The sequence below is a fragment of the Polypterus senegalus genome, chromosome 3 (assembly GCF_016835505.1).
Source record: "Polypterus senegalus isolate Bchr_013 chromosome 3, ASM1683550v1, whole genome shotgun sequence".
NCBI lineage: Eukaryota > Metazoa > Chordata > Cladistia > Polypteriformes > Polypteridae > Polypterus > Polypterus senegalus.
Genome location: NC_053156.1, coordinates 29189497 through 29215571, shown reverse-complemented (window position 1 = coordinate 29215571; position 26075 = coordinate 29189497). Strand labels below are relative to the sequence as shown.

General features: G+C 41.3%; 2 protein-coding genes across 10 annotated transcripts in view; one reads left to right on the top strand and one right to left on the bottom strand.

Moving 5' to 3' along the window:
* Positions 1 to 26075, bottom strand: part of LOC120524962 (alpha-2,8-sialyltransferase 8F-like) — a 147833-nt gene that overhangs the window by 38873 nt on the left and 82885 nt on the right. For all 6 annotated transcript variants that reach the window (XR_005632872.1, XM_039746873.1, XM_039746872.1 and 3 more), the window contains 2 exons: positions 14688 to 14765; positions 10838 to 10924 (listed from right to left, as the gene is read on the bottom strand). Coding sequence is in view for 5 of the 6 variants with exons in the window: in XM_039746873.1 (XP_039602807.1) it covers positions 10838 to 10924; positions 14688 to 14765 (165 nt within the window). In the remaining variant the exon portion in view is untranslated. The remainder of the gene's footprint in view (positions 1 to 10837; positions 10925 to 14687; positions 14766 to 26075) is intronic.
* LOC120524964 lies at positions 1433 to 24616 on the top strand. Of its 4 annotated transcripts, none has more exons than XM_039746886.1 (4): positions 1433 to 5065; positions 5191 to 5261; positions 6400 to 6615; positions 23978 to 24616. In XM_039746886.1, the coding sequence occupies exon 1, from the start codon at positions 2976 to 2978 to the stop codon at positions 4008 to 4010; it is 1035 nt and encodes a 344-aa protein (XP_039602820.1). In that variant the 5' UTR covers positions 1433 to 2975; the 3' UTR covers positions 4011 to 5065; positions 5191 to 5261; positions 6400 to 6615; positions 23978 to 24616. The 4 variants fall into 4 exon arrangements, with proteins under 4 accessions (XP_039602820.1, XP_039602818.1, XP_039602821.1 ...); XM_039746884.1 differs by having other exon boundaries at positions 5191 to 5880; XM_039746887.1 differs by lacking the exon at positions 5191 to 5261 and having other exon boundaries at positions 1433 to 4550.

The following is a 26075-nucleotide window of genomic DNA, read 5'->3' as shown; positions in this document are numbered from 1 at the left end:
GAGACTCGCGTTCCACCCCAGCTAGGAGCCTATGAGGTGGGATATTACCCATCAAGACAAAAGGCACGCTTAAAATAGATGAGCGATGTAGACTACTAGACACTCAGGCTAGAGAAGCTTTGAAGGAAAGAGAGGCTATAGCCCAGCAGTTGTCCCAGCAGCGACGTCTCCGAAGGGCTGAACAGGACTTAGAAGAAGCACAAATGATTTCTTCATTTGTTTTGGAAAATGAACACAAAGGGATTGTGACCCCTACTGTTCCCCAGATCCCAAAGCACTTCTCCAATCTGTCAGCACCAACTAAAGATTTGCTTAATGTGAATGCAGAGCCCTTCACCATGTCCTATCCATTAGACCTGAACTGCAGAAATAAGGTTGACAGTGCCAGGGTCCCTACTGCAACAATAATGTCCCAAGACCAACAGGATTTTAGTTTCCTATAATTAATACACCAATCCAACATGTAACAAACAATATGCAGAGTGGAAACGCCAGGCACCAACTGCCTGGGGATCCACGACTTGTACATCAGCCTTTCCAGCTTGTGGATGTCCCTCCTACAATTTCTGACATGCCTACAGAATCACCCTTCCTGTCAAAGCCATCTGCCTATGCACCTTCAGTACAAGTCGCACCCAATATGATGGACTTGCTTATTGCTTCATCATGTGGGATTCCTAGGCCGAAACTGCCATGGTTTGAGAGTGGCAAAGAGAGTGATTTTGATCTCTTCAAAATGGGACTAGACAGTCTTTTAAATGGCCATCCCCATCTAACTGAACAGTACAAATACCAAGTGCTGCTTGGATGTTTGAAATTTCCTGGTGCACACAAATTGGCCAAAGTGTATATGCATTGCCCAAATCCATATTTGATTTCCCTGCAAGCGCTAAAAGAGAAATATGGTCAACCAAGGCAGCTAGTTCAGAGTGAAATAGGAACAATACTTAATGCTTCACCTATAAAATTTGGGGATGCTGAAGCATTTGAGGACTTTGCCCTTTCAGTACATTCATTGGTTGGTATGCTTCGGGCTTTGGAAGGAGAAGGTGGTTACGAATTGAGGTTTGGATCACATGTGGATCGGCTTTTGAGCAAGTTGCCCCCTAGTTATCGTGATGGATTTGTGGAATATTGCTTTGCTCAAGGAATATTACAGTCCAATGCAGACTGTACCTACACACTGCAGGACCTTTCAGTCTGGCTACAAACCAAGTCCCGTGCTAAATGCATTTCGGAGCAAGCTGCTGCCCTGTATCGGGGGGAGACATTGAAGCATTGCAGAAAGGAGAATACACTCTCAGTCCGGAGAACAGAGCCTACCAATGCAATTTATTATAATGCTGAGCCAGTTGCATTTCAACCGAATCCTCACTCCTCTCCTTCACTTAAAACGTCCTGTGAAAAGCTCAAACCGTATTGCCCATTCTGCAATAACAAGGAGCACTATCTGAATGCCTGCACAGACTTTAAGAACTTAAGTGCTGAACAGGTTGCCAACTGGATAAGAGATAACGAGCGTTGTTGGAAATGTGGCCGTACACGCACCCCTGACTCGTGTACGCTGAAGAAGCCATGCAACACATGCAAGGAACTCCACCTTACAATTCTGCATGATACTGTTATGCAGAGAAGAGGTCAAAGTGTACTCATGACTGTAGTCAAGCCTGATGCCATATACATTGACCGGAACAGACGTCCACATCAAGTGCTACTTAAAGTCGTGAAGATTCTAGTACACTATGTTGGGCGTTCAGTTGAGATCTTTGCTGTCCTAGATGATGGATCGGAAAGGAACATTATCATGACTGCAGCAGTCAGCACACTGAAGCTACCCCAAACCCCAGAGGTAATGACTCTTAGAACAGTCCGACAGGATATTGTCCGGATTCCTGGTAATTCAGTGAACTTTGAAGTCTCTTCGGTGAATGAACCCAACAAAAAAAATATACCATTCAACGGGCCTTCTCTGCAAACAGTCTGTGCTTGTCAGAATACTCATACCCTATTAATGAGTTAAAGAAGCGTTACCTGCATCTCCGCAATGTACCATTGCCCCAGATAGACCGGGCCTGTCCTTCGCTTCTGATAGGCTCAGATTTTCCCCAACTGGTGATGCCGATTCAACCAGTATATTTTGGTCCACCGAATGCACCTGTTGCAGTCCGCACTGCTTTGGGATGGACACTACAAGGGCCTGCAGGTCTAATCCAAGGATAGGGACAAGATGAAAGATGTATACTGATGAATGTCTCATCCCCCACAACTGAACTAATAAAAAATGTAGAGCGGCTCTGGCAGACCGACACTTTACATTTATCTGAACCTGCAGCAGGTGACCCAGTCCAAGCAAGAATAACAAGCCCTGGACTTGCTTGAAACAAGGACTGTGAGAGTTGAGGTCTATGGGGTCAAAAGATATGCCACCCCATTATTGAGACATTGCAGAAGTCCATGCTTCCTTGCTTCTCCAGAAGCTATGCTTCCCCATCTTAGACGTGTAGAAAGGTGTCTTCTGAAAGATCAATATTTGGCTGACTTACATACACTGCACATCCAGTAGCTTGTGGATGCAGGCCATGTCAGAATTCTGACTGAAAAAGAAATAAAGTCACATGAAGAGGCTTGATATATACCACATCATATGGTGCAGCATAATGGTAAATACAGGCTTGTATTCAACTGCTCCTATCAGAGGGACGGACTTGCCTTAAATGATCATCTGTTTGCAGGTCCAACTTTGGGACCCTCATTACTAGTTGTTGTTCTTCGATTTCGCCAGCATATAGTTGCCATATCTGGTGACATCAAGGCTATATTTCATCAGATACGTTTGCTACCTTCTGACAGGTCATTACTGAGGTTTATATGGAGGAATATGGACCGTGATAAGTTACCAAGTGTTTATGAATGGCAAGTCTTACCTTTTGGCACAACCTGTAGCCCTTTTTGTGCAACATATGCATTGAGAAAGCATGCTCAGGACAATCATGAAGGCTATGAAGAGGTGTGGAATTGTGTCAATAAAGCTTTTTATGTGGATAACTGTGTACAGCTTACCGTGTATAGAAAGTGCCAAGCAGCTAGTAAATAAATTGTGTCAACATCTTTCTGAAGGTGGCTTTGAAATTAGGCAGTGGGCCAGCAATTTCACATCAGTCATTCTACATCTCCCAGATGAGGCCAGATCGGAGAATTCTCTACTGTGGCTTTCACAGCATGGCGAAGAGCCACTAGAGCCAACCCTAGGTCTCCGCTGGAACTGTGCCATGGACAGTCTTGGTTACAGATGTTGCCCAATTGAATGCATTGAGCCAACTAAGCGGAACATTTATAAGGTACTTGCCAGCCAGTATGACCCACTAGGGTTTCTCACTCCCTTTACAGCACGAGCCAAGGTTCTGGTACAAGACCTTTGGAAGACTGAAAGTGGTTGGGATGATCACATTACCCCTGACACCCTTGTGCAACGATGGCTTACCTGGGTAGAGGAGCTAGACAGTATAAAGCATGTAATCTTGCCTCGCTGCTACATCCCACCATGTGCTAATACTCCCGGGGCTAAGAGAGACTTACATGTATTCTGTGATACCTCCAAGCGATTATATGGGTCTGTTGCTTATCTACGTACTGAAGATGAAAAGGGGGGAATACATGTTAGCTTTGTGATGGCTAGGTCCAGGGTAGCCCCCAAACGGCAAATCTCAATGCCTCGTCTAGAGCTTTGTGCTGCTTTAACTTGTGCTCAGTTAGCGCATCTACTTACCACAGAGCTGACCTTACCTATAGGGCAGGTACTCTTGTGGAGTGATTCCACTACGATATTGACCTGGCTGAAATCCGAATCCTGTCGGTATAAAGTGTTTGTGGGCACCAGAGTAGCGGAAATACAGAACTTAACCAATTTAGACAACTGGAATTACATAGCAACCAAAGATAATCCAGCTGATGACATTACCCGGGGAAAGACCCTAAAGGAGCTTAGTGAGTTAAACAGATGGAGGAATTGACCTTCCTTCCTCAAACAGCCTATTAACGAATGGCCATGTTCCTTGATTACTGGCCCACCTGAGGACTCCACCGAAATGAAGAATGCTACCTTTTGTGGAAGTCTTGTAATGGAGCAGCACACTAGACTTCCAGATCCCAGTCTTTTCCAGTCTTGGAATGATTTAGGTAAGGATACCATCCAGGATCTTCATGGGGTGGCTGATGGGAATTCAAGTGCTTATTCCTCAGCAGAAACCTGGAGGGAGATGGAAGTTGAACTCCTAAGATGAGCTCAACAGAGCAGTTTCCCTGTAGAAGTCAAGAATCTTCAATCAGGAGTGGAAATACCTCTAAGCAGTCGCTTGAGGACATTATCACCAGAATTCGACCATACAGTGGGTCTCATTCGAGTCGGTGGCCGACTAAGAAGAATAGAGGGTTTTAATGAGGAAGGCATCCATCCTATTGTACTGGACCCATATCACCTAATAACTAAACTGCTCATTCAGAACTATGATGAAAAACTTCTGCACCCAGGCCCAGAGCGTGTGTTTGTGGAGGTAAGAAGAAAATATTGGATATTAAGGGGTCGCGAGGCTATCAGACAACATCAGCACCAATGTAGGCAATGCCAGCGTTGGCGTGCCACCACTCGGGCTCCAAAGATGGCGAATCTGCCTCCAGCACGACTACGGCTATTTAAGCCACCCTTTTGGTCCACAGGGGTTGATTGCTTTGGTCCCTTTACGGTGAAAACTGGCCGGAGGACGGAAAAATGTTGGGGAATTATATTCAAATGTATGACTACTCGTTGTGTTCATTTAGATTTAATTGAAAATTTAGATACTGATGCATTTCTCATGGCTTTCCGTCGGTTTGTTTCAAGAAGAGGCCAGCCTGCTGAACTTCTGTCTGACAGAGGTACAAATGTTCGAGGAGGAGAAGCTGAGTTAAAGGAAGCTATTACTGCCATGACACCTTCCTTGCAGGAGCAACTCGCTAAGCAACAAGTGAAATTTCAGTTCAACCCACCAAGTAGTCCACATTTTGGAGGGACCTGGGAACGGGAAATCAGGTCAGTGAAGAGTGCCTTACGAGTAGTTCTTGGAACCAATGTTGTGACTGAGGCCGTATTAGCTACCGTTCTTATAGAAATTGAAGGTATTTTGAACTCCAAACCCCTGGGTTATGTATCCTCAGATGTGGCAGATCCTGACCTGATAACTCCGAATCTGTTGCTCATGGGGCGGCGAGATGCTTCACTACCACAGGTAGTTTACCCTCCAGATGATTTGCTGGGATGACGGCGATGGCGTCACAGTCAGATTTTAGCTGATCACTTCTGGAGTAATTTTGTCAAGAATTACTTACCTGGTCTCCTGCTCCGTCAGAAATGGCAGACTGACTGTGATGAGTTGAAGGTTGGAGAGGTAGTCATGATTATTGATGCGCAACTCCCAAGAGCATCATAGCCAAGCGGTAAAATCATTGAAACCTACCCGGGATCTGATGGTCGCATACGTACGGTGAAGATTCAGGTGAAGGATCGAGTGTATGTCCGACCCACAGTCAAATTAGTCAGGCTTCCAGCTGTTGAAGACTGTGATGGATATAGACCAGATGGGTGAGGAGGACTTTCTTCTTGAAGTACAAATTTGTGCTAACAAATTTGGGGGCGGCTATATCAGAAAGTCCTTTGTCAGGTTGAATTGCGACCTCTAATGGCAGAATATTAGAAATCACTTGTAGAACTTTTCCTACATATTTCCAGGTGAAAGTTCAGGCTTCGCACGTCTTTCGTTCCTTTGTTTACTTGCTGCATGTTGTGAGAATAGTTTGTCCTTTTCTCTTATCACTTGAGCCATTGATGCTGTGCGTCCTTGCGGAAAAGTAAGTTTATCATAGATAATTTGATATAAAGAGGTTCAAATGTTTGTTAAACTTGCACGTTCAGAGTGTTTAAAATGTGTACTTGTACGTAATGTTGTAACTTAGTGTATGTATTTAATTTTGTTTACAGACCACAGCAACAGGAATTAAAGTACTTTAAGAGTTCAGATTGTGCTTGAAATTAATCTTTACCTCGATATTGGAAAGGGGAGTTTACAAACAAAGTTGTATCATCGTGGAGTTAATAGCGGCACCTCCTTTGACCAGACATCTGATCGTGTCTACAGTCGTTTGGACTTTATCTCACCCGCATTTCTTACACTAGCCTGTCGTACCGAGACCAGCTCTCATTTTTAACCTCTCCTCTCTAATCAGGTGCAGGTGCAACACGGCATTAGGTTTTGGCGACCAGGGTGCTGGTCAAAAGGGGGGAGCATTGGCCCTACTCTAGTGGGAGAAATGCCAGACAGTGGCATCAGGACAATGTCTCCGCTCATGTAGCTATTTTGTTTTTTATAGGATTAGGCCCTGGGAGACAACCAGTTACGCCCGCTTCAGACAAAGTATACCCTCGCGGGACTGGCCGCTATGACCGACAAGTCTTCGCTGGCAGACGGGCAGTGTCACAGATGGCTGGGATGCCTGGAAGAAATTCTGTCAAGAAATGTAACAGGGGCTCCTTTATACCAACAGCAATGTGTCTGCATAATGCCTCACTGGGACTCGGACTGCCAAGTAAGAACTTTTCCTCTGTAGTCAGTCTGGTTTGTGTTCAGGCCATAATGTTTGTGGATATAAATTAATTTGTCTATGTATTTATGTGTTTATTTATTTAAAGAGCTGATGTAAAAAGCCAAATTTCCCCATAGTGACAACTAAAGTTCTATATATCTACCTAGGAACCTGCACACTATAATCTTTGAAAAAATGTTGCATCTGAATGCATCTTGGAATTTTGTGCTCACAAATGTATACATTCAACAATTCTAATTTATGAATGTGACATTCATTTCCTCAAACTTTTTATCATGATCTTTCTTTTTGCAAAACTTTTCCAGTTTAAAAAAAGGCGTGACTCACAAAAGAACAGATGGTAGCTGAAGGGAGTCAGTCAATCCATTAGGTAATGTCTCCTGAGGGGAGCCGTTTATGAAAGTTAAGGGTCGCATGTTATGGAAACAGGAGGGTGGTGCTTATGTAATTCAAGCTGTGTGTGCTCCGGACACCAAGGTGGATTCCTGACCCACCCTCCTCCCAGACCTCACAGAATAATAATACTGACTGCATGCTGTAGCCACTCAGGGTGCTTTTTCAAATGTGTGAAAAAAAATGGACTTTGCAATCAAATTCGGCATTCCGTAGTCAACCTTGTCAACTGTACATGGCAAAAGACCTTGCTATCTTCCACTTCCCTTATAAGAAAATTCCTATTGTAACAAATTATTTTTTCAGTCTCAACTACTTCATCTTAATGGAATTTTACCTATATTCTATTCTATTATTTTATATTAAGGGCGGCACGGTGGCGCAGTGGTAGCGCTGCTGTCTCACAGTAAGGAGACCTGGGTTCGCTTCCTGGGTCCTCCCTGCATGAAGTTTGCATGTTCTCCCCGTGTCTGCGTGGGTTTCCTCCCACAGTCCAAAGAGATGCAGGTTAGGTGCATTGGTGATCCAAAATTGTCCTTGATGTGTGTGTGTGCCCTGTGGTGGGCTGGCGGCCTGTCTGGGATTTGTTCCTGCCTTGTATCTTGTGTTGGCTGGGATTGGCTCCAGCAGATCCCCGTGACCCTGTGTTAGGATATAGTGGGTTGGATAATGGATGGATGGATATATTATTTGTCATTAAGTGGTTTATAATTTTTTTTAAGTGTTCCTTAGCCTCAGTAATTACTTATATATGATTTTTGGGGTTTCTGAACCAAGGAATCTAGTTGTTAAATTCATATTGTTTCTTTCTTGTGTTTTTAACATTTTTAAAAGCAATTTATGTTCTTGGTGTCAACAAGAAAATTTCTTCAGAAAAAACTGAAGAGTTTCTAGATAGGCAGTCAGAATAAGCTTTATTGCACAGCCTATGAAATCATAGCATAGCACATAAAACTTGCCTCATTTCATGAAGTGAGCCCAGTGTGATGGGTGAGGTTCATATTTATTCCAGTTCTAATCACAAAACATCTCCGCTTAGGACATTTTTCTCATCATCCACTTTCTGCGTTATATTCATAATAATGATGTTATGCTATACCGTTTTCCATATAACAATTGCCTAATAATCATAAATCCTTGTGTTATATTCATAATAATGATGTTATGCTATACCGTTTTCCAGTTGCCTAATAATCATAAATCCTTTCACAACAATATTTTCGACTCAAATGTGACCATCACCTAATCATCTTCACATTCTTCACAGTCTCACATTGTCACATTCCTAATCTTGTGCTAATAAAAATTAGTGGCCTTTCAGTTAATCAGTTCTCATCATTAAGTCAGAATCAGGAGAACTCACATCTGAGAAACTAAACCTCTAAATTAATAATTACTTGTTGTACCAGCCTCCCTTAAGGCTAAAATCAAACATAAATGGGCTGGTAAATGCAGCACTGCAGCTTCACTGATAAGGGCTAGGCTGCTGGAACAAGAAGTAGGTAGGCGACCTTGAGCAGGCAAGCACAGTGCTGCCTGACTGCTTGGAAAAAAGAGAAAGTACAAGACTTTACTAATCAACCCTGTAGGTACTAGGGTGTTGTATCGTGTTAGCAATTCTGAATGTAGAGAAAAGCTCTTAAATACTGTATTTATATTGCTCAAAGCCAGCTGATATAATATGTTTTACTTTAACTTTATTAATTAAGTTATTGAGGAGGAAGCATTGACATATAAACTTAAATGCTATCTGAAAAAAAAAAAGATGTGTGTGTATATATATATATACACACACACACACACACACATACCCTGCAGTGGGGTGGCACCCTGCCCGGGGTTTGTTTCCTGCCTTGCGCCCTGTGTTGGCTGGCATTGGCTCCCGTAGACCCCCATGACCCTGTAGTTAGGATATAGCAGATTGGATGATGGATGGATATATATATATATATATATATATATATATATATATATATACATTATATATATATATATATATATATATATATATATATTGTGGACTTGAACCCGGACACAGACAGACGGACATCTTTACTTCACCCAACACACTTTTATTTTCCACAACTATATACAATGTTCTACGTGCACTCCCCAGTACCTCTTGCACCGTTCCCCCAATGTCCAGGGCACACAGTCCAACTGCCTTTCTCCTGGCTGCCTCCAGTCCTCTCTCCAGCTCCGTCTCTCTTCCACCCGACTTCCGCTCTCAACTGAAGGGAGGTTGCCCCTTAAGTAGGAACCCGGATGGGCTCCAGCTGCTTCCCGGCACTCCTCCGCAGGCACGCTCCAGTGTGGCGGAAGTGCCGGCTGCGCACCCGGAAGCCGTCTGGGTGTCCCCTGTCGTCTTCCCCCCAGCACTTCCTGGTGTGGCGGAAGTGCTGAGCTCCAGGGTTGTTCAGGCACCGGGGCGCCGCCTGGCGGTTAGGGTTAGGGTTAACCCAACATAACCAGGGCAAATGCCCCCTCGCAGTCTGGAGGATGGTACAAGCCCTCCTCCGGTCCTCCTGGGCATATTTCTGTAGTTGGGATATAGCAGGTTGGATAATAGATGGATGGATGGATATACACACACACATATATATATACACATTTTATATATATATATATATATATATATATATGTCCGTAGTTAGGATATAGCAGGTTGGATAATGGATGGATGTATGATTACAATAAATATTTTGCCTTCTGCTTATGATTAGCACATCCTTGGTATGACGTTAATCTGCATCCAGCCCTACAAACTGCAGGAAAAAACCTGGGAGTTGGTGGCAGAATTTGCACTCTAGCCACCATAAAAATCGTCACACTGGTTCCATTCCATCTGAACTAGTGAGGTGTCACCCATTGCATGGATGCACTTGGGTCCTAATCTGGAATTCTGTGTTGATTTGTCATGTGGTGTGTCCGGCAATGTGCTGTATCAGTGCCTGCTCCTAGACCCTCTCTCTCTCTTCTCTCTCTCTCTCTCTCTTTCTCTTACGATTAGCATCATGCATTTCATGGCCCTGGTTATGTGTAAATGTTTTAGCTTATGATTTACTGACTTGTTTCCTGACCATGATTCTGGCTACATGTACCCAAGTTTTCTTATTTAAATGTCTTCCACATTATGACCCACCTTGTGTTCTGACTTGCTAATGTCACCTCCTACAATTCTGCTGTCACTTTATGCAAGCAGTATAATATTATATTGCCTTAGCAGTACACTCTATTCCCCTATATCTATTTACATAAGAAGAAAAGAATTTTTAAATATGAGTGGAGTCCATTCAGTCCATCAGGACCATTTTTTAGTTAACAGCTAGGCTGTCCGAATATTTCATCCAGACACTTCTTTAAGGTTGTCAAAGTTTCTGCTTCAACTCCATGACTCAGTAGTTTGTTCCAAATATCCATCCATCCATAATCCAACCCACTATATCCTAACACAGGGTCACGGGGGTCTGCTGGAGCCAATCCCAGCCAACACAAGATACAAGGCAGGAACAAATCCCGGACAGGCCACCTCTTTGTGTAAAGAACTGCTTCCTGGCTTCAGGCCTAAATGCACTTCACTAATCCATTGTTGAACCTAGATAATCCAATTCAGAGTTGTAGGAGAGTAGGGCTAGCACCAGTAGTACTATTTTTCAGGCATGGACCAGCTCAGGTCCACACCCATCACATACACACCCATTTGCTCAACAAGAGTTGCCAACCAGCCTCACCACCACATGTTAATGATGTGGCAATCACATTCCAAGTGGGATCTGTACCATGTGCTAATGTAAAATGAATGGTGGCCTACCTGTGCACTTTTAACTTGGTGATGTTGAACTCCCAAGGATGGTTTTGCATATCTTGTATGGTTTTGATGACCTGAGTCATATTTATTCTAGAAAACACAAAGACATACATTGAGTATAAATCAATCAGTGTTTATTAGACATACCTTATGAAGGAAGGTTACTGTCACAGTAGTCTTGCTGAGTCAAACATATAACAAATACAATTTTCCTAGAACTGGATGTAAACAAATAGATGGTTTACTGTTTGTCACAGTTCTAACTCAGTCCAACTCCTCATGAAGGTGGCCTTTATTGCTATGATTTACTGCACTCTAAATAAAATAAGGATTTGAAGACTCAAAAAAGACCTATAACCATGCCAGAGCCTTTTCTAAATTGCCCGAATATAGGCATCTCCTCGAGCAGCCTGTCCCCAAATTCTCCTGGCCTACTTTGGGCTACACAGGCTTAAAAGGGGTTTGGGCTTCAAAAGTTCAAAATAGCACTTTACTGTCATTGTATAACACAACAAAATTACTTTTATGACAACCCCAAAGGTGTATTTAAAGAATAGAATATAAATAACATTTTAAAAACAGAATTAAAATTAAAAAAAAAAATAGTATAGTCATACAAAATATGTCAGATTTCAAATATGTTGTATACAGTGTTAAGTTACCAAGTTACCAGAGCAAATTATTATTGCACCTATTAATAGTATATTGCAAAATATCCCTTAAATGTTCCAAAAAATAGGAAAATCACAAAAATGCCCCTTAAGTGGAATGCATGTCATAAGCATATGCAAAAGCATAGAACAGTTATGGTTATAGTGTGCAAAAGTGGGGGAGGCATTGTCCTGGGTATGTGGTGCCAGCGATTAGCAGAGAAATGGAGAAACTGAGAACAGATGGTGTTATCTGTGGTATTACCCGCCCTTAAATGAGTGATGTAAAGCAGAACTGGTGACATCAGTGCGCAAACAGGCAGTGAGATTATACTGCATGGAGCAAAAAGACATTAAAGCCAAAAAATTTTGTTTCAGTAACTTGTAGCGGTCATGAAGACACTTAGATTTGTGCAACATAATGAATTGATTATTTTATTACAAAGACCCCAGGGAATACACCCAGCTTTGCACACTATGGAAACTCATACACACAGACATATAAAACAGCTACCCAAATGAACTGTTAAGAGTATATTAAACACTTAAGGTACACAAAAAAGCAATTATTAAACAACAAGTATGCAAAAGCCCACATGAATTCCCCCAACAGTGTTAATTATTTAAAAAAAACTAGACAACACAAACCACAAAATACAGCACACAGAGAGATAGTGTTTCCCCATTTACTAATAGTATGTGCAGGTATCCCCTTAAGTGACAGGCTTGGGAAATTATTCTTCTATTGGGAAACTATTAGACTCTTGACTGCTATTGTTGTCAATGAGATAATGCACTGGTAGTGAAGAGAAAGAGAAGGAGTAGAGAAATCTAACAGAGTTAGAGTGGTAGGCAAGCAAGGAATAGAAATAGAGAAGATGGAGGAGAGGGCCATAGTAATCGAAGCCCAAAGAACAGCAACAGTGGGACATTCCCAGAACATGTGGAAAAAGGTGCCCTGTATATTATAGGCACACTAGCAGCGGAGTGGATCAGGGGCTAAGCCCATCAGGAAAAAAAATAATAAAGTCTATGGACAATTTTATATTGCATGTATTGGTGGTTAGAGTTCCTGGAGGAATTTTTAATGTTTTTAAAAATTATGTTGCTACACAATAGTATTGATAGGGAAAAATTGTTGATCCATTTTTGAGTAACTGGGATAAGTGTAGTTAAGGAATCATGAAGTTGGGCATACAAAGAAGAAATGCTTTTAGTGACACACAAGGGCAAGAAAAAGTAATCAAATACCAGGTTGGAAAAACTTAAAAAAAAAAAAACATGGAGGAATAGAATATTTGTCTTTCAGAAACTGGTAAGAGGTGAGTCCAGTCCCATCAAAAAAAATGCTGATACCACATGAAACTGTTTTCCTCTAGCGGGCGCTAGCTCCCTGGTTGGAATAAGTTCTTTTGTAATTGAGGCGTCTTAAGTAACCTGAACCTATATAGATATAATATAAAAAGGTGATACCCCTCCGTTAGTGATATGGCGGTAAGTAATCACATAGGAGAAATAACTTAGCTTTCTTTAATGACGGTTTACGCAACGTTACAGATGGGAAGCCATGACAAGACCTTTGTGTAGAGTCTGCCATTTTTGTCGTTGCGCTGGAAGGATTTTCAGGATCGGATGACGTTATCTCCCATCTGTCAGTTGGCTTCAAAGGTGTGCCGGGCAATGTTCCAAGGTTTTATACTCTTTCTCCATGTGCAGGCCCCCTTACGTAAATAATGGCATTATGCCATTCCAAACAAGGAAAAGAAGATCCAATCTCATGCTGACATAGAAATTGTACAATGCCCATTTTTGTAGTTGTCCCTTTCTTGTCTTCTAATGCTTGCCTAGCAGTTCTAAATGATGAGCCCCTGTGTGCTAAATCTAGCCTTGTGTTAGCTCTACATGTGAGAGGATTTATAAAATATTTTTTGTACAGAACACAGTGACATATTAAACTTATATTCTGATTACAGAAACCAAACGTGGGTAAAAGATGGGTCGCTCACCAATATTGTGAGAGCTATTGTGAAACAAAGGTGTGAGGGAGTGCAAGTGCGATGTGGAGCCAAAATGGTTTTCTACTTTGTGCCAAACACACAGAACACAATTTATAAAAGAGTTAAATTTGTCTAAACCCCGCCACCCTCCATTTTTTTTGGAATCTGATAAATGGTAGCATACAGTGGAGAGAAACGAATGTTTGTCTCCATAAGTAGGCACAATGGCAGGTTGAAAGTGAGGTGGGAGGGTTCAGCCATAGGGATAACGGACAAAGAAAATGGTACAGATGGTACAGATTAAAATCTAGAATGGAGATACTGCCGCCAGTCCTGGCTGTAATCAAAAGGGAGTGTTTAATAGCAGATCTTTTACTGCTTCATAAAAAGGAGCTGATAGCTGATCTGACCTGGATCCAAAAGAAGGAAAGTGGGGGAGGGAGGGAGTATTAATCTGACAAAATTTAAATAAGGAATAATATTAATTTTAATGATTGTCAAACAAGACTGAAAGGAGGGAGAGAGAGAGAGGTTATTCTTGGAGTGCACTGATGTTTTATTTCATTAAACACAGCGTTTCACATTTCACAATTGTAAAATCACACACCAAGCAAGTTTTAATGGCAATTTTGTGAAACTGCATTGAAAAAGAAACAATACTGTTTTGCTAATAACTACTTATATATGGCACAGATCTGATCTTTTTTGAAAAGTGTGATTAGCAAAATGTGAGATTAGCAAAAATGACATGGAATCGAGAAGTTGAAAGGATTTACTCAACTTTTGCAACAACTCTTTTACACCCAAACCCTCCATAATGCATTGCCAATGAGTCTAGTCTCATATCCACAGGTTTCAACATAAAGATATAGCAGTGATCACTTAACCCAAAGCAATATCTATAACCTTTTGTTTTTGTTTGTGTTCCTTTCTATCATTAGCTGCTGATGTTGTAGATGTCTTGCACTGAAATAATAAGAAGTAACATAGCAACCAGCATCTGAGGATGACAAAATTGCTTCTCAGTAGTAGGTTTGATAAAATGTTGGAAAATGACCAGATAAATGAATGATTGGAGTCAGTAATGGAATGACACATCAACAAAAAAAAAATGGAATGGATAGAATGCCGTGTCTTCAAAGCCATTACAAGAAAGACAAATCTTCAATATGATAGAGAACAAACACTGACTCTCAATGTACTTACCGCTTCTCAATTTTTCGTATCTGAATTGTCCTATGCAGGTCCTGCTGATTGTCTGGTTCCATCATTTCTGGAAAACTCCTGTAAAGCAAAAAGCATTTGAGAGCGACATACTGCACTGCCTCTGTTAATGCCATCCATATGGAAATTTAACAAAAATGTTTCTGTTTTGAATGCAAATGCACTATTATCTTTCCGAATGAAACAACGTGGCTCCCAGTCAACTAATTTTGATGACATTTGTAGATGGGTCCAGCTGTAGACCTCTATAGCTTCTGCAATTCAGTAGCTCTACTAGACAGCCAACTAGATTGCAGGTTTTTGTCCCTCGGTTTACTTGACTTGAGTCAGGTAACACTGACGTACAATATAAAGCGACTCCTCCTCAATTGAATGGAGCTCTGGATGTCCGCAGCTGGAATCTATTGGAAATTTGAGATATTTCTTGAATGAAATTTGTCAGAAAAATTCAGTTTACTTTGAAATAACATGCAGGTTAGGTGGATTGGTGATTCTAAATTGTCCCTAGTGTGTGCTTGGTGTGTGTGTGTGCCCTGTGGTGGGCTGGCGCCCTGCCCGGGGTTTGTTTCCTGCCTTGCACCTTGTGTTGGCTGGGGTTGGCTCCAGCGGACCCCTGTGGCCCTGTAGTTAGGATGTGGTGGGTTGGATAATGGATGAACAAAGCACATTGAATAATGTGTGAGGTAACATCATTCACATTTTCTATAACTCTGTGATGGCCAATGTGGTTCTCTATGCTGTGGTGTGCTGAGCTGGTAACATCAGTTCAAGAGAGGACCACAGAATCAACAGGATAATTAAAAGGGCAGATGAAGCTATTGGACGCACTCTGGACCCCCCCTGGAGTTCGTAGAGAAGGAGAGAAGTAAATCAAAACAGAGTGCCATTATGAACAATGCTGCACATCCTCTCTCTGACACACTAACACTGAGGAGTTTCAGCCAACAAATTATTAAACAGAAGTGTGTCAAGAAATGCAATGGGGGCTCCTTTATAAAAACAAAACTACGTCTGCATAATGCTTTACTGAGACTGAAACTGCAAAGTCAGAAGTTTTTTTTTGTTTAAATTTTCTTGCTTTATAGTCATTCTGGTGTGTGTTCGGACCAAAGTTTATGTTGTTTAAAGAGTTTTTGTAAAATGCTAAATTTCCCCTTTGGGACAAATACATTTTTATCTATCTATCTGTCTGTCTGTCTAAATTCTCAAAGCTGACCTTAATACTGTATACACATCGCAAACCTCTGACCATCTTACCCTAGCAAAGTGGTAGCAACCACTAATATAAATAACCACAAAATGGCATTAGAGGAAGATTATCCAGGAAATGGCACTGTCAGGTGTGAATAAACCCTCTTTGAGCCTGTGAGCAGCTCCAGGAGTCCTAGTTTAGAGAAAGAATGGCAGTTGGTGCTTCTGTATCATCAATAGATGGCTGAATGCTGTCACAAAATTGGATTCTTACCCACTGCCTCACACTGATGTGCACATAAGTGACTTCACCTGGCTCAGCTACCTTTACCTTTGCTTCAGCTCTTAAGGTTCTAGAACTCCACCTTCACATGTGGCATTTCATGGTCATGCGAGTTGAATTATGTAATACCCTGGACAACTGGCTTTCATACCACTATCCAATGCATGGTCTATTTGAATGGCCTGCTGGTGAACACCCTTGACTATGACAGAACTCTTGCTTCAACTGATGGAAGTGTTTGCAGTCATTGGAGCTACCAGACCTGAAGTCAGCAAAATGCTACATTTTATAGAGAGAAGCCATGATTTTTGGTCATATGGTAAGTGAAAGAGGGGTAACCACTGACCCCAAAAATATTGCCATCGTATACAACTGACCATGTCTTTGTAACATAGAGGAGCTCTGTAGTTTTCAGAGTTTGGTGGTTTGTGACTGGATTTGTGAACACAGAAGTGCCAATCCATGCACTGACCAACAGAGGCAACAAGTGCTGGTGAACTCTAGAAATAGTACATGTTCTGCCAACTGAAGGAGGCCCTGACATCAATACCTGTGCTAGCATATTTGGACCTCTAGTGTCACTTATCCTGTATTTAACCCAGAGATGGAAGTCACCACCTGAATGTTGATGAACTCTAAAGCAGGTCCAGTCCTCTTAAAAATGAGGTTGAACAACATGCGGCTACTGTCACAGAATATCACACAGTCCAAAAGAAACTTAGACTTGTCTATAGTGTACAACAACAGCATGGCAGAATTCCAGCAGGCACAAGAAAAGGACTCAGAAGTGACTGCAGTTTGATGGTGGATGGCGACAAAGCAGTCCCTGCTGTAGGCAGAAGTAAAACTGGTGAACACATACTTTTCACATTGGGACAGTCTGGACCTACAAGAGGGACGAACTTTGAGATAACAAACATGATCCCATGATGACTATTTCTACAACTACTGTGCCTTGATGCCTCTAATACCAAGTTCTTCCAGGAGTCTATGGTCCACCAAGAAAATTGTCTAACAGCTGGCATGGTCAGTGTGCCATCCTGTTCCAGTTGTTTGACATAGTGTATCAGGCTATGGTAGGCCGTAGTAATGAACTGCAATCGGTTGGCCCCTTATAATTAATTACTTAGGAGAGTCAGCTTTGCTACCCAGTAGTGAAGTATCGAATTGCCCTGATGCACTGCCTCTGCCCTCATCACTGGCCATGTGACCAAAGAGGGAGGGAGAACGCTGCTGAAACTGTAGTGATGCTTGAAACTGCATTTAAATGGTGCGACTCAAACTACTTACACCTGAACACCAGCAAAAACAAGGAGCTGGTGGTGGATTTTAGGAGACCCAGGCCCCTCATGGTCCCCGTGATCATCAGAGGTGACTGTGTGCAGAGGGTGCAGACCTATAAGTACCTGGGAGTGCAACTGGATGATACATTGGACTGGACTGCCAATACTGATGCCCTGTGCAGGACAGGACAGAGCCGACTATACTTCCTTAGAAGGCTGGTGTCTTTCAACATCTGCAATAAGATGCTGCAGATGTTCTATCAGACGGTTGTGGCGAGTGCCCTCTTCTATGCGGTGGTGTGCTGGGGAAGCAGCATAAAGAAGGACGCCTCATGCCCTGTCAGTAGAAAAAGCCACTGATCACCCCCCAGGACAAGCAAAAATGGACTCCAAACAACTCCAGTCATATCTTTACTAGTGACTGATCCAGCCAGGGCTACTTTCTGGCCAGTAGAAAGCAGGTCATACTGTATGTCAGAATACGAACACCATGCAACTCACCACAGATGCCTAGCTGTATCTGTTCCTAAGACTTAAAAATTCATTGAACAGGCTGTAGGGCTTTGGAGGTAGATGACCTGTTTTTCCACTAATGAAGTATGAAGTGCATTCCTTTAACATAGTTTTGATATCACTGCCAATCCCCTGCCACTAAAAAAGACCTCAAAATCTCCCAAAAGGCCCCAGTGTCCCATAGGCAAGACACAGGCTTGGTAAGACCTGGACCTTGACTTGACTTTCTGAAAGCATTTGATGTTTTGTAGCTCTCCAAAGATTAATTCTGTAACTAGAAACTGTAGGTATCAGAGGTTACCTACAAAACTGGATCTCTATTTGGTTAATGGGCAGGAGACAAAGAGTACAGATGAGATGCAAAGGCTCCACATGGAGTGAGGTTATCAACAGAGTCCCTCAGGGGTTTGTCCCTGGACAATTACTTTTTTCTGATTTACATTAATGACAATGATTCTTGTATAATTAGTAAACTTGTCAAATTTGGAGATGAGACTAAAATTGGAAGGATGGCAGAGACTTGAGGAGACAGCAAAAAAAATTCAAAAAGACCAGGGGCCTCATGTATAACGCTGTGCGTAGAACTCGCGCTATAACATGGCGTAAGCACAAAAGCCGAAATGTGCTTACGCAGAAAAATCAGATGCAGGAATCTGTGCGTACTCCAACTTCCACGTTCTTCCGCTACATAAATCCCGATCAGCGTGAAAACTAATGCTCGTGAACGCCCCAAATCCTCCCAGAATTACGCCTATTTGAATATGCAAATCAATATAAATCGCCCTTAAGCGCAGCCTTCTGTGAAAAGACAATGGGAAAAGCACGGGGAAAATATAAGAATTTCAGCGAATACCAAGTGAAGGCAAAGGAAAAACATACTATTTGTTCAAATAAACCGTGGTATAATCAACAATAATCACTACTTGCTTCTTAAACTGGCTCTCTTCCTCCAACTGGACACAGAATCCATGACATTCATGATATTACAGCTCTCTGAATAACTAAAATACTGAGATGTATACGTGATATCATTTTCATGATGATAGGAGCTAAAGCACATTATTAAACATGAGTTTCATGAGCCTCATGCTCATGACAAGCATTTATCTTTTGTCGAAATTTGTCGCTGCGTTTTTAGCTGTGTTGTTATTTTCTCTTTCTGTTTTATATTCAATATATATTGGCGTGGCCGCCCCAAGAGTCCTTGCTTTTCTTTCCCCAAGTAACCGATCGCCATACAATCAGCTCTGCAATAGACGTTAAGCCATCTGTAAGCTTAGCGCCGATTCTTCAAAACGTTTAAAGAACATTGAAATATCTTCGTAGTACATGTTTAATTATTCTACCCTTCACGTCACTCCCAGTGAAGAATATAGATTATTTAAATGAAGTTAAAGTTTTATGTGTATAATTTAACAAACATATTTTGCTGCATTTCACCTTAAAAATGATATCGTCATCATATGTAAATACGCGTTTTATAAAGTGACTCAGGTTTTGTAATTTGATAAATAACTGTAGTGCAAATTTACCGTGGGGTGATTGTACTTATAAGTCCTAACAGAAAGAAGACGAAGAAGAAGAAAAAGAAGAAGAAGGAGAAGTGAGAACAGCTATGGTATTTGGAATACTATGGCTGTTCCCTGGACCATTATATTGTTATGAGTTAATTACAATCAGATGCATTACACAAATAAACAATATGCGGTTAGTTTCTGTGTATTTATAAAGCCGCGTCATGAAAATAATGAGTAATCACACAACAACAGTACCATTGCTTTGACGCTGGGTGCCGGCAGTTTGCAAAACCGAGCGGAGAACTTGCGTACGACAAGGCATGAGGTACCGTGGAAAAGTCGTGGCTTTCGCCAAGTGTAGGTTTTATACATCGCGATTTGAGCGTGGAAAAGTTCTTACGCAACATTTCTGTGCGTACGCACCGTTTATACATGAGGCCCCTGGATAACCTTCAGAACTAGGTGAACAGCTGGAAAATGCAGTTTAATGTAGAAAAGTGCAAAGTGCTACACATGGGCAAAAGGAACAACAATTATAAATACAGGATGGGAGACAATATCATACAAGATGCAATCTCTGGAAATAATTTAGTGGTTTATGTTGACGCAATATTTTCATTGAACTAAGCAATGCACAGAAGCAATTAAAAAGGCAAATAAAATGTTAGGTTCTATCATAAAAACTGTTGGTTTTAATTCAAAGGATGTTATGCTCAACCTATAATGTATTAGTGAGACCACATCTGGATTACCATGTGCAGTTTTGGGGCCTCATGTATAAACGTTGTGTGCACACAAAAATGTTGCGTACGCCTGTTTCCATGCTCACTTCGAGATGTATAAAAACTAAGCTTGGCGTAAAGCCACGCACATTTTCACAGCAGCCTCACATCATGTGCATGCACTTTTCTACTTGGTTTTACAAATTGGCTGTACTCAAAGCAGTGTTACTGTTTCTGTTTCATTTACCTTTCTTTTTCATATTTGCAGCCATGAAGCAGGCATTATCAAATACACCATAAATAACTGCATATTGTTTACAAATTGAATTCACTTGATTGTAATCATTTTGTGACAATACAGTATAATGGAGCACAGAATGGCCAAACTATTCCAACTATCATAGCTGCTTTAGTATTGTTAGAAGACAGCAAATGAAGAATTAGAAAACAGTGCATATTTATAGATGATGATGGTTTGCCCATACCTAAAAAGATTTGGAATGATGAACCTCAGCCTGACCCACCAAATAATCAGCCAAATCAAACAGCCATACAACTTCATATGAATGAAATTAGCAGAATATAAAAAACAGGTAATCATATGCAGCATTTATCCATCCATCCAGTTTCTAACCCGCTGAATCCGAATACAGGGTCACGGGGGTCTGCTGGAGCCAATCCCAGCCAACACAGGGCACAAGGCAGGGACCAATCCTGGGCAGGGTGCCAACCCACCGCAGGACACACACAAACACACCCACACACCAAGCACACACTAGGGCCAATTTAGAATCGCCAATCCACCTAACCTGCATGTCTTTGGACTGTGGGAGGAAACGGAGTGCCGGAGGAAACCCGCGAACACGGGGAGAACATGCCAACTCCACGCAGGGAGGACCCGGGAAGCGAACCCGGGTCTCCTAACTGCGAGGCAGCAGCGCTACCACTGCGCCACCGTGCCGCCCAATGCAGCATTTATTTTTAAACAATTCATTTAATTTGTGGTCAATATCACATAGTACAGCCTTCAAATTCCTTAGTACATTGGCCACATTTCTTACAGCATCCACTATTGCATTTTGTGACTTCAGAACAGTGTTCATCAGCACACAGCCAGATGGTCCAGTGGTTTCTGAGGCAGAGGTGTGTATGCAACCAGCACCAAAAGATGTGCTAGACACAGTAGCACCATCACCACCTGGAGTCGCGACATCAGCATGAGGGTCAGCTTTTATAATATTGTCTAAAACAGAATAAACAGATTGCGGAATTACCAATTTTTTTTTTATTTTGGGGTACTATGCAACTTTCTGAACTTGAACTTTCAAGTGTGTCCGCCATGCTGTATCACTCCATCAGCTTCCTTTTGTTGCTTATACCATTGCTTAAGCCAACAAATAGTACGTTTTTCCTTGCCTCGCTGAAATTTGCCTTTTTCCCATGTGCTTTTCCCATTGTCTTTTAACAAAACACTGAACAGAAGAGGCTATTTATATTGATTTGTATATTCAAATATTTAAAATTCTGGGAGGAGTCAGGGTGAGGCTATAGGCATGTGCATAGACATTAAATTTCACGTTCATTGGGATTATAAAGGGGAAGTGCGTGGAACTTTGTGTATACACAGTTTTATCCATCTGGATTTTTTTGTGCGTATGCACAATTCAAATTTTTTCCCTATGCCGTGTTTTAGTGTGAATTCTATGCACAGTGTTATACATGAGGCTCCTGGTCACCAAGAAAAACATAGCAGCACTTGAAGTTGTGCAGAGTGCTTCCCTGAAGTTAAGGACATGTCTTACAAACAGACTCAAGAGAATTAAATCTGTTTAGTCTTGAGCAGAGAAGACTGCATGGGGACGTAATGCAGGTCTTTAAAATCCTCAAAGGCATTTATAAAGCAGATCCAGCAACATTCTTTCAGCTTAAAGGTTGAATCATGTACTCAGAGACATCAGTGGAATTTAAGGGGAGGTGCATTTAAAACTGAAGCCAGGAAGCACTTCTTTACGCAAAGAGTTGTGGGATTCTTGAACAAACTACTGAGACATGGAGTTGAAGCAGAAATCTTCACAACCTTTGAGAAGAATCTAGATGAGATATTGGGACAGCTTAGCTATTCGCTTAGCAAACAGGCTTGATGGACTGAAAGGACTTCTCTCAAATTTCTTAAGTTCTTATTCTTTCAAGTTTATCCTTGACACAATGAAATCATATCCACTAAGAAGGTACTTGATGGGCAACCCCAGCTTGATGATGGGAGAAAGCTGAGTGTGCCCAGGATCTTGCTCTGAGGCAGCTCCTGGTGTGGCACTGTGGTCTGTGGAGTTGTGAAGAAGCTGAACAAAGTCAGGCTCTGCAGAATTGTAACAGAGAGATGTGGCCAGAGGAATTGAAAAATGAGATAGTAAGTGGGTGTAGAACTGACTGGCATTATCTAATTTTTTAGGCTGGAACATAAGACCTAGCTTAACAAACCATTGCCAGACACTCTTATCACCAGCTAAAAGTCTCAGCTTGCCTGCCTAGGCCTTCCTTTGAAATGCAGCATCTGCAGCCTTATCTGATCATATGACCAATTCCAGACCCTGTAACATCCAATGACCTTTCTTTTTAGGTGTAAAATGGACTCAACTTCTGATGAAAGGACCATAAATCCAGGATGACTAACACTGATGGATAGGACTTTGCACCAGTGGTCAAGCAAGAGTATGGGCTTATGTGCACCTAAAAAAAAAGACACCACCTCTATTCCTCCATATTAAACCCTTTTAACACTAGAATTACATCCCACCTTAAAACGCTTCGCACCTCTCCATCAGAGTCTTTTGTCCTCTAAATATGTGGATAAGCAGCAAACAGCAAGCAGTCTACTATCACATCCCCCTTCCGCACAGTTTTCTCAGCTCAAGTCTGTTTACCTGCATGTCAGTTGCTTAGAGTTGTATAGAGTGAAAAATCAAGCAAAATGACACCTTTTATAAAATACTATATCGTTATTTGGAACACTTCCATTTCATGTGTGTTCCGTGTCTACAACGATCTATGCAAACACATCGTTAAAACAGAAACATTTTTCATGTTTTGGTAATAGTTGACAAAATGTAGACATGAAGTGTATAATGTGTGAAGCCTGAATTCCAAATATCAAAGAAACACTTTCACAAAAGGTACAAATACAACAAAACAAATATGCTTTTATTCAAAAATATATATAGTAATTTATAAAAGATGTCATTTTGCTTGACTTCTCACTCTATACAACTCTAAGTAAGTGACACGCAGGTAAACAAATTTGAGCTGAGAAAACTGTGCGTGCTTGCATGGGGGATGTGATAGTAGGCTGCTTGCTGTTTGCTGCTTATCCAAACATTTAGAGGACAAAAGACGCTGACGGAGAGGTGCGAAGCATTTTAAGGTGGGACGGATCTATGAGTTTTTTCATAGGCTCTAGTAATCCTAGTGTTAACACCATAACTAATTGTTCTTCTCTAACTGTGCTACTGCTTCAACTGGCCATAAGATGGCTGCTCATAGCCAGAACCCAGAGCTGATCAGTTGTGGCCGCAACAGAGGTCGAAACAATCCCTTTACTCCAGTGGGCAACCGTGCTGGACTAAAAAAGTGGAATACTCATTTGTGAGATTACTTGCTGAGGGGCAATGAGGACAGGGGCAAGAAAGAGAGAGACGATATATAAACCATGCATTTGCCTTACTAACAATGGTCACTGACTGATCATCCATTGATATCACTTTTCTAGAATCTGAGGACACTGTAAAATCCTCGATGAAAAGACTGCAGTACTCTCAACCAGAAAGGCAAAGAAGGAGATCTCCTGAAGAAGGAAAATAAGGCACTCTGAAAAATCCTTCTACGTGTATGGTGAATGCTCTCCAGAAAGGAACCAAGCATTGCTCACCTCACACAATATATATATGCTTTGATTTTGAGAACTATTAAGTGTAATTTAATAGACAGGACAAAGCCAGCTAATGTACTATAGCGTTAGTGTTAAACTGTAACTAAAGACAATTATCTTCTGAAGGATAAACTCTGGCTATTATACGTTTATCACATTAAATCTGAAAGGAAAGGCCAAAGCAGCACCTCATGCATGCATGCACTCATGGACTCACACACTGAGCAAAGACAGAGGCAAGCTACTGTGAGAAAACAGACTCTACTTGCCGGCAACAGAAACTTCATAACCAGCAAAAGAACTTAATAATCTTAAACTAATGAATTAGAAAAAAAATCAAAATTCAAAAGTGGTGTGCCTCTCCCGAAAAAAGAGAAAAATTTTATTTAAGATAAGAGATAGAATTGATACATGCCTTTTTGTACAGGAGATAAAAAGTTTTAATTTTATGTTTTGTGTTGTTTATGTCTTTTGTCTATATATTTGCATATATCCATCTTCTGTTATCCTTATGTTATAAATAAATTATATGATTTTGCTGATTTCACCAAGCGTGTCTGTCTGGATTATTTGTAATAGCAAGTCTTCAGCCACATTTTAAATCACCACAGAGAAAGTGAAAGTGTTAATGTAGACCTTTGCAGTTCATAAATTGTACAGCTCTCTTCATATTTCTAGCATCCCGACAAGAGTGTGAAACTGAGATCCTATATCCCATTACCTGTATTAATTTGCCATCCTAGAGTTGGGGGTCTTATTGATGATTAATCAAATCAAAACCCAGCATTGGCCATTACATTATTGTGCCCCAGAGTATACTGAAACTTAAAATTGTACTGCTGTAGATGCTATCACTTGGTCAGACGTATATATTACAAATCTGGAGAATACCGAGTGAATTTTGTCTAAATGTGTGTGGGAACAATTAAATAATTAAACTTTTAAACCAATCGAGTTAGTCATGAGCAGAGCTCAAAATAGGGTCAGAAAAGTAAAAAGTAAGGAGCAATGGAGCTCATGCCATCATTGTCCTGGCTGAAAAGAGCACCAAAAAGGGTGGTTAGATATATAAGTGCGTGTCATGTGTACATAAAACACTTTACATATACGAAAAAAAATGTAACCTGTACAAGGGACAAACTACATTAAACTTTGACATTCAAAGATGTTAGTGAACTATTGGTTAAAATGAACAATGCACTGCCTCCAGCTACAGTATGTCTGGTCTCGATTGTTCACAGTTACAATGATACATACAGATGGAGTAAACATAAGGTTGTGAGAATTTGACAGGTACATCTTCAAAACAATGAACCCCAAAATATGAATTTGAACTAAAAGATGTGCTGTCACACCCAGTTACAAGGAGGTGAAAACAAAGTTAAATGAGATCTTTTTGTGGTTGATTACAAAGGTTATGGTTACATGTCATTATCTTTGGTTATTTAATATCAGTCCTCTCGGTTATGACCCCTTCTTGAATTCAGATCTGTCCTTCTCATCACCTCATACCATTTCCTCTACCAAAACTGTTGTCGCCTTGTGCAAGTGTTGATCAGGTTTACAGAGATCAGGTGTTGAATAGATAGACTGGTTGGAATAACAAGGAGCTTCATCTTTGCCAGACTGACCTGGAGATGGTGCTTCTTCATTCAGGCTGAGATATCACTAAGACAAGCCAATATCCTAGTAGAGACAAAGCTGGCATCTGGAAAGAACATTTACTGTTGTGTATCATGGGCAGAGCACTGATATGAGATTCCAATGGCCTGGATGACAGGGGCCAGTGAGGGGGTGCACAAGTGACATAAATAGAAGACAGAGACGAAAAGAAAATGAGCAAAACTCCACACAGACAGCAAATAGACTAGAAACAGCAACACTTAACCTGGTGCTACTCATATGCAACATTTTTTATTTTATCATTTACTCATTAAAT